This window comes from Drosophila sulfurigaster, chromosome X (genome assembly GCF_023558435.1).
Source record: "Drosophila sulfurigaster albostrigata strain 15112-1811.04 chromosome X, ASM2355843v2, whole genome shotgun sequence".
In the NCBI taxonomy this organism is placed as follows: Eukaryota; Metazoa; Arthropoda; class Insecta; order Diptera; family Drosophilidae; genus Drosophila; species Drosophila sulfurigaster.
The window spans coordinates 26,230,529-26,247,538 of record NC_084885.1 but is presented as its reverse complement, the minus strand read 5'-3'; the positions used below and the strand labels follow the sequence as shown (position 1 = coordinate 26,247,538).

The window sequence follows — 17,010 nt, the reverse complement described above, 5'->3', positions numbered from 1 at the left end:
TAGGAATAATACTGCAATGTTTATCGTAACACTTTTTCTGAAATTTAAATTCTTCAGCTGAAAGAAGTAAAAAAAGACATCAGTTTTTTTCAGTTTGTAATATTCAATATTTATTATATAATTTGCTTCTCATAAACGTTATATAGTATACATAGGTAAATATATAATAGTTATTATGTTAAGAAAAAAAAAATTAGTTAATTAAACACTAATTCAATTTGATTTTTTATTCTAATTTTCATTTGTGTTTTTTTTTCTGGTTTTCATTCCTTTTCATTTTTTGTTCTTGTTGATTGAAATTGAAACTTAAATAGAAAATATGAAATAAAATTTGAAATTTTGTTCAAATGGAAGTACATAATGAGCGTGTAAATAATTAAATTAAAGTTTTGCAAATGAGTTCTTGAGATTTTTAAAGCTAAACGAAAAGTTGAACCAAATTAGCTGAAGGATTCAAAAATGATGATAAACTAAACTAAAAAGCTCCTAACTATGTGAGGGATGTGTGTGTGTGTGGTGAGAGGGGCTAAACGATGTATGTGTGTGTGTGTGTGTGTGTGCTGCAGTGAGGCGTGGCAGTCCACGCCCCTGAGCAGCAGTACACAAGACTTAATTTGGGGAGAGCTCTCTACAATATTAATATATTTTTATTACTTTTTTTTTTTATCGTATCATTAATATTTTTCTTTTTTTTTTTACCAACACCAAGCGATTGCACAATTAACCCGTTGTTGCTTAAAGTACTTTGCAAAAAAAAAAATGTTGTGTGTGTGTTTTAATGGATTCTACTCTAACTGAAACTTAAAAGCAAAAATGTCAACGCATTTCATTCAATTGGTGCGAATTATGGGGGAAAAAAACTGAATGCAATTCGATTCGAAAGAAAAATGCTGCTCACAAACAAAGTAAACGCCTAAAACTAGACTTATATTACTAAATACATATTTTAAATATAAGTATTTCCATTTTTTTTGTGCTTCTTCAAAAATGAAATAACTTAATTCATTGTTTATTTTTGTGTTGTGCTTGGCTGGGGTTTGACTTTCTTGTTTCTCAGTACAATTGTTTTGCTTGCGCATTTCACAGTGCAATAAAAAAGGGTGTGCGATGGGTGTGTGTGTGTGTGTGTGTGTCGCTTAAATGATAGCAAGTATGATACATATTGATTGTTTGACTTCATTTATGAACAGCATTACGATTTAATTTAACTAACATCTAAGCATTACATTTACAATTTTAATTCTTAACGTTAATTAAGCAAAATTTTTACTTAAATTTCATTTCATTTTTTTTTTTTTCTTCTTAGTTTTGTGTTTTGTTTTTCTGTTATGCCTCTTTACAATTGATTCTCGCGTTTCGTTTCGTGATTTGTGATGTCTTCAAAAAAGTTTCTAATAATAAATACATTTACAATTGTGGATTTTTTTCGTGATTTTTGTCTTAATTGCTACATAATGTGTGATATTTCTATATATATATATATATAATGTGAAACGTGTAAATAAATGCAAATGTTTGCAGCTAGTTCAATTCGCTAATTGAAAATTGTTTATCGAACAAAAAAATATAATTGAATTAAACATAATTTTCTCTCATTTCATTTTGTTTTCATCATGTTGCTTAAAGCAGATTGTTTTTTTTTTTTTTTTACTAACTAAACTACAACAAAATGTTTGTAGTCGCAAAAAAAATGTGATCATAATACAAAATAATAATAATAATAATAAAAAAAAACTTTGACTAATCGTTTAAAATTAAATATTTTTGGAGCATGCCAAAATTTGTTCTCATCTTTTTTTTTTTTGTATATAAATTTGTTTTTTTGCACAGCAAAGTGTTGAAAATTTGTTTGAAATGAAAACGTGTTTGAAAATCTTCTAATCTACAAACTAAGTTAAATCATCATTACAACTAAGATGTCTATATATATATCTGATTATATATATATAAAGAGGGTATAAAGTATTATACATGTACAAAACATAATCTCTCCATTTTCGTGGGCAGTTTTCATAAAACTTCAGTGTCACACGTTGAACAGCTTAAAGTTGAAACATATTTTCTAAGTCTAAGCTTAAGTTTTAGGTTAGTTTCTGCACTTAGAATTATTATTGGAATTAATATTAATTAATTATTAGTTACGAGTTTCGGTTTCAGTTGCTTCAGTTGTTTTATTTCTTGTTTTTTTTTCAGTATTCAGTTTTCTGTTTTCAGCTTTGTTTCTATTGTTGTTGTTCAATTATGCACCGGCATCGGCAGCTGGCCGAGCAAATTGTTCGCAAACTGCGAATTGGTGAACTTGAAGTGACGCTTGTCGTAGAACTTCAGCAGCGCCGGTGAGAATGGATGATTGTCCTTCAGGTGGAGATAGTGAACCTCGGGTTCGCAGGTGGTATGACCGCACTCCTCGCACACATACATCTGGAAAAGCAAAGAAAGTTCAATTTTAATATGTTTTTCTTCTGTAGAGTCTGAACTAGAAATATTTATGAAATGTTCTTTATAAGCTTTCGACTCTCAAATTTTCTTTATTTTATAGTACACTAATACAGTTTGCGAGTAATTCTAGTTTCTACAGTATATTTAAATACTGTATACTAAAGAAGTATGCGAGGGAATCCAGTTTATACACTATATTTATATACTATAAACTAATGCGATCAATTCCAGTTTATACACTTTATTTATATACTTCAAAATACTTTGAATTTTAGTTCTCCAACTTATTGTTTATACAGTTTATTTATATACTATATAATGCCTTCAAAATACTTTAGTTTTCTAGTCTCAAGCTAGCTGTTTATACAGTATACATATTTATATACTGTATGTAATGCCTTTAAAATACTCGTAACTTTAGTTCTTAAGTGTCAAAGTTGTTGCCAACATTTCAGCGACTTTAAACTAAGCGTTTAGTTGTAAGTTTGATCCACTTTGATCTGCAGTTGAAGCTGAAGAAGACCCACTAAATAGTATTTTTGTTTTTTTTTTGCAAATCTTTAATTTTTTTTCGAGTATATTGATCTATTAAAGATACTAAATAAATAATTCTTAGTTTTTATTGAGTTGCTCTTAACTCATTTAAATTCTTTACTGATTGTTAAATATATTTAGTATATAAATATACTAAATAAATAATTAATTGTTTTCTATTCAGCTGCGTTTAACTACTTTATACTCTTTAGGAATAATAATTAGATAACCTCCCGAAACCTACTTGGGTTTTTTAGATGGTTAATTTAATCACTAACTTTTGCATTTTTACTTCGTTAGTTACTATGTTTTACTGACAGCCTCCCGAAATCTTGTGGTATTTCTTAGAAGGTTATTCGTTGGAAACGACTTTGTTCAATAACTATTCAAGTTTTCACTATCTACAATGTTTTCTTAGTCCCTTTCTGAAGTCTTGAAAGCATTTCATGGATTTGTTGACTCACCTTGGCGCGACGTTCCTTGTAGGCGTATTGATGCTGCACACTGTGCACCTTCTGGCAATGCGATTCGAGGGAGCAGCGCTGCGTGAAGCTCTTCTCGCACAGGTTGCACTTGTAGGGTCGCACTCCGGTGTGTGTGCGCGTGTGACGTTTCAGATCGAAGGTGTCGTTGAAGCCCTTGCCACAGAACGTGCACAAATATCGCTTGATGTCCGAGTGACATTTCATGTGACGATTGAGCAGACGCTGCAACGAAAAGGTCTTCATGCAGACGCGACACACGAACTTGTTGTTCGCATCCTCGGCGCCGCTGTTGTTCGGGCACAGAGTGTCGCCCTGGCTGCTGCTGTTGCTGCTGACACTACTGCTGCTGTTGTTGCGATTGTTGCCACCGCTGCTGCTGTTGTTGCTGCTGCTGCTGAGCGCATGATGTTGCGACACCGCCGCCGCTGCAGCGGCAGCGGCTGCAGCAGCCGCCGCTTGTTGCAACGTCTGTTGTTGTTGCTGCTGCTGTTGCGAATGTTGCTGCTGCGGCGAATGTTGCTGCGAGTGTGGCGAGTGTTGTTGCTGCAGCTGCTGTTGTGACTGATGTTGCTGCTGCTGTTGTTGCTGCTGCTGCTGCGATGGGTGGCCATGCTTGAGATCATCGATGCAATCCATGTTGCGTATGCGGTGGTGATGATGGCCTCCATGCGCATTCTCAACCGCCAGCGGATTCTTAATGCCATGTCCTCCATTCACAAACTCCAGCTGTAGATCTGGCGGAAGTCCCAACTGTTGAAAGAAGAAATCTCATTAAAAATGTGTCCAAATAATTGCAATTAAGCCAGTGCAAGACGATCACAACACAAGGAACAAAACAAAACAAAGACAAGATCTATTATGATAAAACAGCACAACAATTGAGACAAACACTGGGGGAATATAACAGAGGAAATAACAGAGCTGTTACTCTTAATGCTAACATAGGGCGAATAACAGAACTTTTTGTACATAGGAAGTAACAGAGCTAATGTTACGTTATTGCTAACAGAAGAAGTTTTACTGTTAGTGTTAACAGAGCTAGAAAGCGAATTGTGTTTAAGTTTTTCACAATTTAACAGTTTCTTGAATATTCAACAGAGCAAAATAAATTACAAATACAAATCTAAATATATATGAAATATATAAGATGAACATTTTCGATGCGTAAGTAACATAAGTCATACACAATTCGAGTTGACAGAGTTAAAAAATTAGAGTTTACATAAATTTTAAGCAATAATATTCAAATTGAAGAAATTTACATTTCAGTGTTAACAAATTTATTTTAAAAATGATAATTTACAAAAAAAAAACAAAGTTTACTATAATGTTAACTAGAATTTTTGGCACAAATTAAACTGAATTCAAAATAAAATCTCATACTAATGAAATGATCTTCAAAATCTTAAACAACTTTTCTAACATTGTGAGTTTAACATAGTTAAACGTAGCATTTGAGTGTTAACAAGCTGTTAAATAGTTAACTACAATTCGCTGTTAAACACTTTCCTAATATTTTGAATTTAACACAGTTATTGTTAAGAAATCTGACATTTGAAATGTTAAGAAGCTGTTAAACTGCAAACTGCAATTCGATGTTAGAAGAGTTAACATAGTAAGTAAAGGAAGAGGTCAATAAAGGAACTACAACTTACTGTTAAAGAAGTTAACATAGTAAGCAAATAAGAGAACAAATTAAAAATTTAAATATATGGCAAACTCTAAAATATAAAACTTCTCTAACATTTTGAATTTAACAGAGCTGTTAAGTAATATTTGAGTATTAAGAAGCTGTTAAATTGCAACTAAAATTCGCTGTTAAAAGAGTTGACAAATTAAGCAAACAAGAGGATAAGATACAAGGGACGTAAGGTGGAAGGAAAATGGGGAAAGAGAGACGACACAGTTGATGGTTGCTGTCGTCTTACCCGCCGCTGCAACATTTTGCTCTCGTTGAGCACCGAAATGGTCGGCGAGGGGGGCAAAAGACCCGCCGCTGTGGCAGCCGCTGCGCTCGCCAGCGAACGCAACGTGGTGCGATGCACTTGACGCTGCGGCGGCACCTCGGTGGACGATGATTTGCAAGTGGAGATGAAGGTGACCAGAGTGGAGCCATAGGCAGCGGCCTTGGCTCGACCACCCAGCTTAACAGTGCTGCTAACAGAGCTGTTAACAGTGCTGTTGCGATTAGTCTTAATGCCTCTCGGTTTACAGTTGCTGCTAATGTTGTTGTTGTTGCTGCTAATAATGTTATTGCTGCTGCTGTTAAGGGAATTGCTGTTGCTGCTGCTGTTAATGTTAATGTTATTACTGTTGCTGCTGCTGTTGTTGCTCAGCAACATGTAATTCAAGGGCGCTAAATTGAGTTCTTCGGTTGCTGCCGCTGCGCTGCTATTGTTGATTTTCAATGGTTTCAATATTTGCACAGAACTTACGCTTTGTATCAGCGGCTTGGTGTCGAGCAATGCGGCCGCAGCAACCGCTGCCGTGTTCGCATCGAGCAACTGCGAGCTGCTGCTGCTGCTGCTCGACATCGGACGCAGAGCGGCAACTGCGGCTGCTGCTGCCGCCGCTGCAGCGGCTGCTGTTGTTGTCGGCGATGGCAGCGACAAATTGCTGTTGTCGTTGTGCAGCTGTTGCTGGTGTTGTTGCTGCGCATGATGATGTTGCTGCTGATGATGATGTTGCTGCTGCTGCTGCGCATGATGATGCTGCTGTTGCTGCTGCTGATGGAAATGATGTTGTTGCTGTTGCTGCTGCTGTTGATGATGTTGCTGCTGCTGCTGCTGGGCATACAGATTGTGTTGCTGATAGGCATTGTGTTGCTGCTGTGCATGATGATGTTGCTGCTGCAGCAACTGTTGTTGCTGCTGTTGCAGTTGATAGCCATTGTTGTTGCCAGCATTGTTGCTATTGCCACCGTTCTGCAACTGCATCAAATTGCGTGTAGCATGCTGATAACTTGGCGGCGGTTGCTGCTGTTGCAAGTGCTGTTGCTGCCCATTGACAAGATGTTGCTGCAAGTGCTGTTGCTGCTGCTGCTGTTGTTGCTGCTGCTGTTGCTGCGAGCTGTAGACGCTGTTGTTGCCATTGCGCGCCATATTGTTGCTGAGATGCGTCAAGAGATTCTCATGCAATGCATCCAATTGCGCCGAATGCGATGGCGTCACGCTGACAACATCCGAATCGGGTGTCAACGATGGCGTCGAGACCAATTCGAAATCTTGTCGATGATGATGATGATGCGGTGGCGAATTCGTTGAATTCTCCTCATCATCATCGTCCACACAGCTGCGCTGCAAAAACGAACTGAGATCCACAGCATCCGAGAGTTGCTCCAACAGATGATCCGTCTGTTGGCTCAACATCAACGTTGCCGTAAATTGCATCGGATCAACGACAGCAGCAGCGGCTGCTGCTGCGGCCGCCGCGGCAGCCGCTGCGGCTGCTGCACCATTGGGACACTGTGGAGCACCTCCGCTGCCAGCCAGATCCGACATGATGGCATCTTCGTAGGCGCTGCCAAAGTTACCAGCTCCACCTCCGTTTCCACCTCCTCCTCCTCCGCCTCCCGCTCCGTTGTTCATGGTTGCCTGCATGATGGTGTGAGCAAAGCTGCTGATATCGATTTTGGCCTCGTCGTATTCAATGTCGGGCTCATCTTTCAATATGATGCCATAGGCTGATGGATTGCCGCCATAAAATGGATGCGACGATGTGTTCATTTGATTGTTGTTGTTGTGATTTGTATGGAATTTGGAATTGGAATGAAGTTCATTATAGTTATTGTTGCCCAAACCGTTGGCGGCGGCAAAGTGCAAAATGTTATTACCATCGAGTCCTCCGCTGTTGCTGCCGCCATTAACACCAACACCACCAACAACATTTCCTCCGCCTCCTCCTCCGCCCGCTGTGCCATTTCCTGCTCCGCCGCTGTTATACGCCGACTGCGCCGCAACTGCGCTGCCCGACATTATGTACGCTGAGAGAAAATTCGATGAATTGCTGTTGTTGCCGTTTAGCAACAACTGTTGTTGCTGCTGCTGTTGGTGTTGCTGCTGCTGCTGCTGTTGTTGCTGCTGCAGTGCAGTGGGCGTGGCCGCCTCGCCTGCACTCTGGCCGCCGCTCTTTAGGCTCTCGTAGAAGGGCGGCAAAGCGCCGCTGGGCGGTGAATTGGGTCCGTAATTGCCGCGTCCGTCGCGACCGCCGCCCATGCCACCGCCGCTGCCTGCGCCACCACCAACGCCGCTGCCTGCGCCGCTGCCAGCGCCAAAGCCCGAGTTCGCCTGAAAGCTTTGCTGCTGCTGTTGTTGTTGCTGCTGTTGTTGCTGCTGCTGCTGTTGCTGCTGCTGTCCGCTGCTGTTGCGTCCGTGTCCCGCTGCGGCGGCCAAGATGCCGGGCAGACTGCGAACCAAGCGTGGATTCAATTGCAGGACGCGCGCTGCCAAATAGCTGCTGCGACGTCGCGCTTCGCGTATGCGTCGCGCACGCTGCAAACGCAATGCGTTCTGCTGCTGCTCGTCGTCGCTGTCGCCGCTGCCGTTGGCGTTGGCGCTGCGTCGCTTGGGCACGTGATAATCGATGGGTTCCTGTTGCTCCGGCGCCAATTGTTGTTCGAGATCGAGTGTGCGTTGATATTGCAGCTCAGTTGGCGTCGCTGTTGCTGCTGCTGGCGTAGCTGGCGTCGCTGTCGGCGCACGTTGGATGACGCTGCAGCGCACGGCGGGTAGACGCGGCGGCGGCGGACTTGGTCGCTGCTCTGCGCTAGGTGGCGTGCTGCGCATGCGCAGCGACAGCGGCTCTTCGATGGGCAGCAGCGGCTTTTCGTCGACAATCAATTTGCAATTATCGCTATCGCTATCGTCCGATTCGCTGTTGTTATCGTTATCGCTGCTTTCATCAGCAGCTGCTGCTGCGACGGCAACGGCGACGCTGACGTCGCGCGGATATTCTTTGCGCTGTGCCTGCGTTAGCACAACGCCGGCGTTGTTGTAATAACGCGGCTTCGGCGCCTCAGTGCCGACATCAACGTCGACGTCGTCAGTCGCTGCGGCGACTGCTGCTGCTGCTGCTTCAGTCTCCTCTGCTTCTGCTGCGACTTCTTTAACAGCGTCGGCGACTGCGACGTCGTCGGCTGCTGGCGAGTGCGCTGGCGACGGCGACTGTGGCTTTGGGCTTTCTTTTGGTATGCTGCTTGTTGTTGTTGCTGTTGTTGCGGGTGTTGTTGTTGCTTTATGAAGATTACTCTTGATGCTATTGTTGGTGGTGTTGTTGTCGCTGTTGCTGCTGCTTGCTGCGCTGCAGCTCAGACGCTGCAACAGTTCTGCCGGCGTTAGGTAATTCTCTGCAAATACAAGTAAATAAAAATAATTAAAATATGTTGCCAAATTCAATAAATCAAATCGAAAGCAAATTTTGCAACTTTACAACAACAAAAAAATGAGCAAGTGAAAGAGCGTGAGTGCTCCACATTTACAATGCACTCAGTGCGAGCGAGAGCGAACTATATTCTTCTTCGTTTTGAAATAACTGCGCAACCGAAAACGGAAAAATCAAGAAACCGACAAAAAGTTTTGGCAAATTCTAACCGTGCAAACGCGACGACGACCGAATTCTAACTGTAAGCGCAGTTGTGCATTCTTCTGTGGCTTCTATTCTCCTGCACCTTCCAAAAAAAAAGTATGCTGTGTGTGAGTGTAAGTGTGTGCATACATATGTGTAAAAGTATGCGTGTACCCTTTGCTCAAATACAGTGAGTGCTGCTTAGCATCGATCAGGCGATCTTGTGAGTAGAGTAAGCAGCAAAGAAGACTATGCAAAATGATAAAGTTGTTTCTTTAATTTGCTTCAAATATTTTTATATTTTTTGAAAGACCATTAATAATAAGTGAGTGTCCACTGTGATTAATAGTCAGCTATTCAAAGGGTTGCCACCTAGTTTTGCCATTCGCCCCCGCTCTTCACAAATCAGTTTTTTCTCTTCTTTCGCGTGTGAAACAATTGCAACTAGTGAGAAAGCAGTAGCATAAAAATTAGTGCAAAAAGAAATACACAAAACAAAATAAACGAAAAAACCAAACGAACTACAATAAAATAATAATATTAATAAATAAAGTGCAATCAATTAAGTGCAATTGGCAATTACAATTGGCAAATGGCGCATTGCAAGTGCAAGTGGCCAACCTCCGCCCCCCGCTCTCATCATTACCACCATCATCATAATGATTGCCAGCAAAGACAAAACGGGCAAAGACAAGGTTGGTACAACAAATAAAAAAAAAGCAAAACTTGTCTTGGCTGTAAATCAAATCAAATCAAGTGCTGTAAATAATAGCAATAGCAACAAAGCAACAACTGGCTGCAGTTAGAAAGAAACAGCTATAGAGCTAGCGTGCCATTCCCATTGCAATGGCAATCAAGTTGACGTCGCCGTTGACGGTCGTCTATGTGTATGTGTTTGTCTGTGTGTGTGTGTGTGCGATCAAGATCAAGGCTTTTTGCAATGTGTGTTAGTGTGTGTGTGAGCGCGCTGCATTTGTCAATGAACAAGTTGGTGTGCGTAGGCGCTATTATTATTATTATTATCAGCACTGTGTGCAGCCCTTCGGTAAATACTGTATTATTTTTAATTGCATGCAAGGCGCGCAGCAACTACAACTACATACATATATAATTACACACACATGTGTGCGAGCGCTGTTATTTCAAATGCTCAACACGCACACGCATACATACAACCATAGCTGTGCTGCCGCCACCTGTTGGTCATGGTCGCCTTGACAAAAAGTGGACAGTGCACAAAATTCTAACAGCGCCTTAACAGCACAGCTACCCCTTCTCCTCCCACCACCCACTGGTAGTTTAGCATAATTGACACACACAATGCAATTCAACATGTGTGAGCGCTGTTAAAATGGCTTTGCTTTCAGTTGTTGTAATTGCTGCAATTTATTTTATTGTGTTAAGGTCAAGGCAGTGCTGTAAAGCGTTTTTTTAATTACATATGTAAGCTATATAGACATAAGTGTGTATATTTGTTTTTGTGCTTATTCAGTTGCGCTATGAGGAAATGAATTCCAATTGGACGTTTAGCGCTGTTGTTTGAATTTGTTAAGGTACATACATACATATGTACATATGTGTGCGCTTATCTCTCTCTCTCTCTGTTGCTTTTTGCGGCAAGTTCAATGCACGTTTTATCCTTTTACAATACTTTGATTTACATGTTTTTCTCTTCTTTTCGCATTTTGTTTTTTTTTGATATTCTGCTTTATTGCGTGTGCATGAACTTTTAAGATATTCGCTCACACTACAATTTGTTTCTAGCGCAAAATGCGTCTTAACGAACAAGCAACGAACCACAAATAAGAGATAAACAAAAACTACGTGAGTGTGTCTGTGTGTGTGTGTGTGTGTGTGTGCGTATGTTAATGCGCATAACAACAAAGCGTTGAAGCGTTTTCTTGCCTAGAATTTGTAATATGTATTTTGCGCCTGCTTTTGTCTTCATTCTTCTTCCCCTCCTTCCGTGCTTCTTTTTGTTTTTGCTACTGAGCGAAAATATTGCCAACTATTATGCGAGACAATGTTGCCAACTGTTGGGCATATGATGGGTTGCACTGTTGCCAACTGCATTGCTCAGGTGTTCTTATTGGAACATCGTAACATTCGACTGCCCAATAAGATATTTATTTTCTTTGATATTTATTTTAATTTTTTTATCGTTATCAAATTAAATTTGACTTTTTAATTTACTTGACTACTTATTCTTCTTGTTTTTTCTAACTATTTTTGATATTCAATTTTGAATTTTCTTGAATAAAATTGTTTTTGGTTCCTCGCCCGTATTTTGTTGTCCATGGAAAACTACTTAAAGCACAAGTGTGAGTGAGTGTGTTTGTGTTGTGGGTGTAATGATGAGATTTGTTGTTACTGTTATTGTTATTGCTTTTGCTTAGTTGTGTTGTAGGCAAATTCCAAACGCATTCTTACAGCTAGCTCACATGTGGAATTCTTGGCATGCACGACGACACGATGACGACACTCTTTCCCTCTCTCTCTCTCTCTCTCTCTCTCTGTGGAAGCACCCAACACCCAACAAAAAAACAGTCAAAGCATCGTTTGGATCTTAAATATTGTTGTTGTTGTTGTTTATATTTTTCTCTTGAGTCGCATTGCAAATGCTAAGCACGTCGTCAAGCGGCTCTGCCCATATATAAACTACACACACACGCACACACACACACACTCTTATGGAAGCCACTTTGCTTAGTGGACAACATTAGCTTCAAGGGTCGCACAAGGGTTAAGGCGTCTTTACAGAAGGTTAATGCTCACAGAGTTGCCAGATAGTTGCAAATTTAAGCTGCATAGTGATTTGTTAATAAATTAAGCTTTACAAGTCTGCATTTTTCATGATTATTATATTTTAATTTCATTACATTTGGTATATTATAATGTATATTAAATCGCACAGCGTTGCCACCCAGTTGTAACTTTAAAAGAGTGATTTTTATTTTATTTGATTTTATATGTTAATAAATTAAGTTTTCAAAAGTTCATTTATCATTATTTGTTTTTTTTTTTAAATTATATTATATATCATTATCATTATTTGTTTTGTAATTATAATTGAATGTTTTTATAAAAGTTTTTGCCAGGGTGTGGATATGTGGCAAGGATTGTGCCACACATAACTCTAATAACACATTGATTTATCTTTTAATTGTTATAACGCAAGCTATAATCGCTCAATTGTCGCATGGCCCTGACCTCAAAGCAGCGAATTGTAACCAGCTTAAAGCCAACACACAAGACACAGTTGACATCTTGACTAATCCACATGACGTGGGGCCGAACCCCAAAAAAAAAAATAGAAAAAATGCCAAAGAAAAACAAAACTTTCGTATAGTGAAAAAGCCTAAAAAAAAGCCACCCACTTGTAGTGTTTTTTTTTTTTTGTTGTAACATTTGCCGGCTGTCCAGTTATTTAATAGAGCATGAAAAGCACGCAGCGTTGACAAAAGTTAGTGGAGAGAAGAGAGACGAGAAGAGAGGGAGAGGGTAGAGAGGATTGTGTTTGGTAGGTGGGGCAAATTGTGTAGTGTCAGCGATTAGTCGACAGCTAATCAATTTTCTTGTCTTGTCTTTGGAGACTTGGTTCCTTTTATTGTTCTGTCTGTTCTGTCTTTTTTTTTTGCAAGAATGACAAGTGCGTTTTTTCAAATGTGTGTGTGTGTGTGTGTGTGTGTGTGTGTGTGTGTGTGTTGGGCACCTTTTGCCGTCTGCCTTGTGGCAGATGCTCGACCCTTGTCAAAGCCCAAGCGAATGATTTGCCAAACACACGAAAAACAGAAAAAAAACAGAAGGCATAGCTTCCTGTTGGCCGCCAAATTGATGAATGCATCCGTTTGAATAGCAGAGAGAGAAAAAAAGGAAGTTGAAAATGGAAGGAGGAAGAAAGGAAGAGATCTCCTAACAGGTGCTTTGACCAAATGACCTAATGCGAAAGCGCAGCGCATAAAACTTTATCCCTGCTGCACAAAATTATGTAGTATGCTGGCAAAAGCTTAAAGAGCGCCCCTATTTTTTTTTCTTTCCATTTTTGCAATTCTAATGATCCCCGTCTTTAAGTTCTTCAGTTCTTCTTCGGTTTCTAACTGCTTGAGGGCAGTCTATAAATTTATTGCCTAAGCGATCTGCGTTTAAATGAATTTGTCTCTAACGCCCCACCAACAACAATAACAACAAATAGAACAACAACAACAACTCTTAAAGGGGTAAAAACTGTCTGGGATTTTGTATTTCTTTTTTTTCGTTGGATTCGGGTTTCGAACGGGGCAGCTGTTGATAGTTCGATTTCTAAGGGCGTCCAGGGGCCGTTCCAAGGTCTTTATTAGTCCACACACTCACACACACACATACACACACTCAAACATACTCCGCACATCGATCGCAGGTTCTCAGGTTTCGGGCGCAAACTTTAAAATGCATTAAGTGGCATGCAATTAAGTTTATCGATGCGCTAAAATCAACCGAAGTCAACTTTAATCTCGTTTTTCTTTCGCTGCTTCTTCTTCTTCTTCTTCTTCTCCATTGACTTCGCTTTTTGCTTCACTCAGTGTTTCTTTTTTTTTGGGTGGTTTATAAATTATACATTATAAATGCCGACGCGTTACTTTTTGGCAACTTTATAATTTGTGCTGCAATTTGTTGCTTTTAGGTGTTTGCCGACAGCAAAAATGTGCGGGCAACAGCATGCTTGCTGTTAACATGCTGTTATTAACAGCAATGTTAAGTTTTTGGAATTTCTTACTTTTTTGCTAATATGCTTTGAAATTTATTGAGAAGGAACTCTTTAATTGTGGACATATTTTGTTTGATTTCATTTAATAGTATTTTTGGAAGTTGAAGGAGCGCACTGTTAGCTTAACAGCGCTGTTAAATTTTTAACATTTTTAACTGAGTTTAACATTGATTAAGAAGGATTCGTTTTTAGATTTTTTTCATATTTTTTTTCTTGTTGCTTTTGATTTCCTTCACTTTTTGGGGGCTTTTATATCGGTCGTCATAGTATATACCAAATATAGACTTAAGTATTTTTTCAGTATATTAATTTGGTATATTTTAAACATAATATAATTGTATATTATTGTAATTGCATATCGTTGTACCAAATATTAATTTGATATATTTTAAGAATAATAATTATACCAAATATAGAATTTAGTATTTTTGTTTTGTTTTAAAACCCATCGCTTGTTTCTCGCTTATATTCCTTAACTTCTCTTTTCACCATTTAAAATTTTCGTTCTTAGCTTTCTGTTAAATTCTTGAGATTTTCTTCCTTCAGCCTAAATCTTTCTCTTGTTGTCTTTCTTCTGGTAAAATTGTTCTCTAAATTCTCTGTTCGATTCTTTTGGCTTGGTATTCAGTGTCGCTGTCTCTTTCTGTTGCCACCATCCACCTGCTGCTTTGCTATTTGACTGGCATCTTTCAAGTTCGTCGCCTAAGTCTTTTGATTTCTATTAAGAATTGCTTAGCACAGAAACGTAAACCACGTAAAAACATTTAACTTAACATTAACCCAGTAAATCCAAATTGAATGACACAGCAGCCTTGTTGACAGCCAGCTGATTCCCCTCAACTCCTCCCCCGCCCCCTAACACCACCGCCGCCCTCTTTGAATGCAGCCATTTAGCCTACACAAATTGTTAACTGCTGCCGCATTTCAAGGTCAAAATTGCAACGTATACGAGTTGAAATACTTGTATGTGAACACACACACACACAGAGAGTGAGATGAGTGTGTGTGTGTGTGTAGCATTTGAGATATCGACAGCATCCAAATGCCACAGCAACGAGATAGATTGAGAGCTGCAGATGGTGACTTGACACTGAGACAAAGAGACGCAGGCTGAAGACTGAAGACAGTGTCGAAGACTTGAAGACTGTCGACTTGAGATTCAGCGACGTTTGTTTCTTTTTTTTTATATTCCAAGTTGAAGCGCTGGCCTCAGCTGCTGCCGCTGTTGCTGTTGCTGCTGCTGCTGTTTGCTGACAGCTCTCAAGCTCAAAGCGCGTCTTAAATTGCAAACCACATGCTTGACAACAACAACAACAACAACTAAACACACACACACAATTACAATAACATGTGTGCTACGTTTTGTGCAGCTGCTAATTACAGTTGCTTTTTGCTCTTGTTGTTGTTGTTTTTGTTGCTGCTTTATTCTATCTATGTGCTTCAATTTGTTTGTTTGTTGGTTTCGTTTATATAGTTTTTTTTTTGTTTTTGTTCTTTGCGGTATTAATGTCAATGTTAACCTTGCTCTGTTTCATTCTGGCTCGTTAACTCGTTTACATTGTTTATTATTAAGTGGCCAGGCTTTTCATTTTTCCAACTACTATTGAGCCATTTTTCTAAGCCTAATACCCTGTAATTTGTGGCAGAGTTTAGTATTTGCTTAGAAAGTGGTTGGAACTTGGCTTGCTAGTATATCGATATAACAAATAGAGCCTTTAGAATTATTTTAATATATTAGTTTAGTGTGTTGATATACCGAATATAGTATTCAGTATTTGTCGATATATAAATTTGATACATTTTAAGAATAATATTGTAATAAATTATTATATAGATATAAGAAATGTATCATTTAGTATTTTTGGTATATTCATTTGGTATATTTTTAAAACAATACCGCAATGTAATATTAAAACGTATACATCATTTTATATTTTTTCTGTATATTATTTTGGTATTTTTATCGGTATACCAAATATATCATTTAGTATTTTTCGGTATATTATGTAATATCTTTCTCTATCGAATACAGAATTTTGTATTTTTTCGGTATATTATTTTGGTATATTTATCGGTATACCAAATACAACATTTAGTATTTTTCGGTATATTGGGTAATATCGCGTATTTCACATTTAGTTATTTTCCAATGTTGATGTGATTATTAAATAATATTTCCCATTGCTGGATTTTAATGATAAAATCAATGCCAAAAGTGTTTATTGATTTTAGTATTTTATAATTTTGATGCTAAAGTTATTTTCGAGCGACTGAAGTGCTTTGCGCTCATCTTGTGCAATTGTTAATGCATTTCCGTTAAGCACGTTGCACAAACAATGAGGCAGCAAACCAAAGGCAAGAAAACAAAAAAATAAAACACAACTGGAAACTGGCAACAAAACGCAAATGAGTTTGTCAACATATTTCTAATATTCGACACGCTTCAAAGTGACCAAACGCAACGCTTTTAGAATGAATATATTATTTTGCGTTGACCTAAATTTTATGACTGCTTTGCAGCTTTGCCATTTATGTGTGAGTGTGTGTGTGTGAGTTGCACAAAGAAGCATGCTAAACAGCTACTAAAACACAATGCAACTGCAACTGCAAAAGCAAAAGCAAACAATACTGACTGACTGACTGAGTGAGTGAATGAGTAAATGACTGACGAACTCGCAACTTTTGTGACAATGTCTCTCTCGTGTGCATTTGTATGTGTGATAATTGTTACGACCAATATTACCGACTGACTGTTCGCTACTTACTCACCAAATCCCATCAGCAAAAAAAAAATCATACTATTTGTGCTATATTCTATGTTACAACAACTACAGTTGTGAGTTAGCTGAACTAAATACTAAATACAGCTCTGCTGATGATATCGAAATAATTATTCGTTGAAATTGAAATCATTTTGAAAAGTTTATATTAATTTGTATTTGATGTCATTTGCTCAAGAGTTTAATTTTTATTATTTTAATTTGTTAATTTTATTTAGAACAAGTGCTATATTAATTCTGTGTTCTGTTTTTAATAAATGTATTTAATTTAATTGAATACCCGCTAGTCATAGAAGGGTAGAAGGTTATTTTGTGCCTGACAATATGGTATATTTTGTGCTCTGTGGTATATTTTAAAGTATATCAATATATATATATATATATATTGGTATATTAATTTGGTATATTTTGGTTTTTCACAGTCAAGCACACTCGTCTTTCTTTTTTGGTTTTATATCTTATATTA

The 17,010-nt window shown here is 38.6% G+C and overlaps 1 protein-coding gene and 1 long non-coding RNA gene across 2 annotated transcripts in view; one reads left to right on the top strand and one right to left on the bottom strand.

Annotated features, from left to right (window-relative positions):
- Positions 1 to 1,042: 1,042 nt before the first annotated feature.
- Positions 1,043 to 17,010, bottom strand: part of LOC133848031 (transcriptional regulator ovo) — a 30,978-nt gene continuing 15,010 nt past the window's right edge. The window contains 5 exon segments of the mRNA XM_062283396.1: positions 1,043 to 2,421; positions 3,438 to 4,208; positions 5,387 to 5,632; positions 5,635 to 5,773; positions 5,775 to 8,802. Coding sequence (XP_062139380.1) covers positions 2,236 to 2,421; positions 3,438 to 4,208; positions 5,387 to 5,632; positions 5,635 to 5,773; positions 5,775 to 8,802 — 4,370 coding nt within the window. The 3' untranslated portion in view covers positions 1,043 to 2,235.
- LOC133848038 (uncharacterized) overlaps positions 9,231 to 17,010 on the top strand; it is a 61,163-nt gene continuing 53,383 nt past the window's right edge. Inside the window, exon 1 of the long non-coding RNA XR_009895211.1 lies at positions 9,231 to 9,715. This is a non-coding gene — a long non-coding RNA (uncharacterized LOC133848038). The remainder of the gene's footprint in view (positions 9,716 to 17,010) is intronic.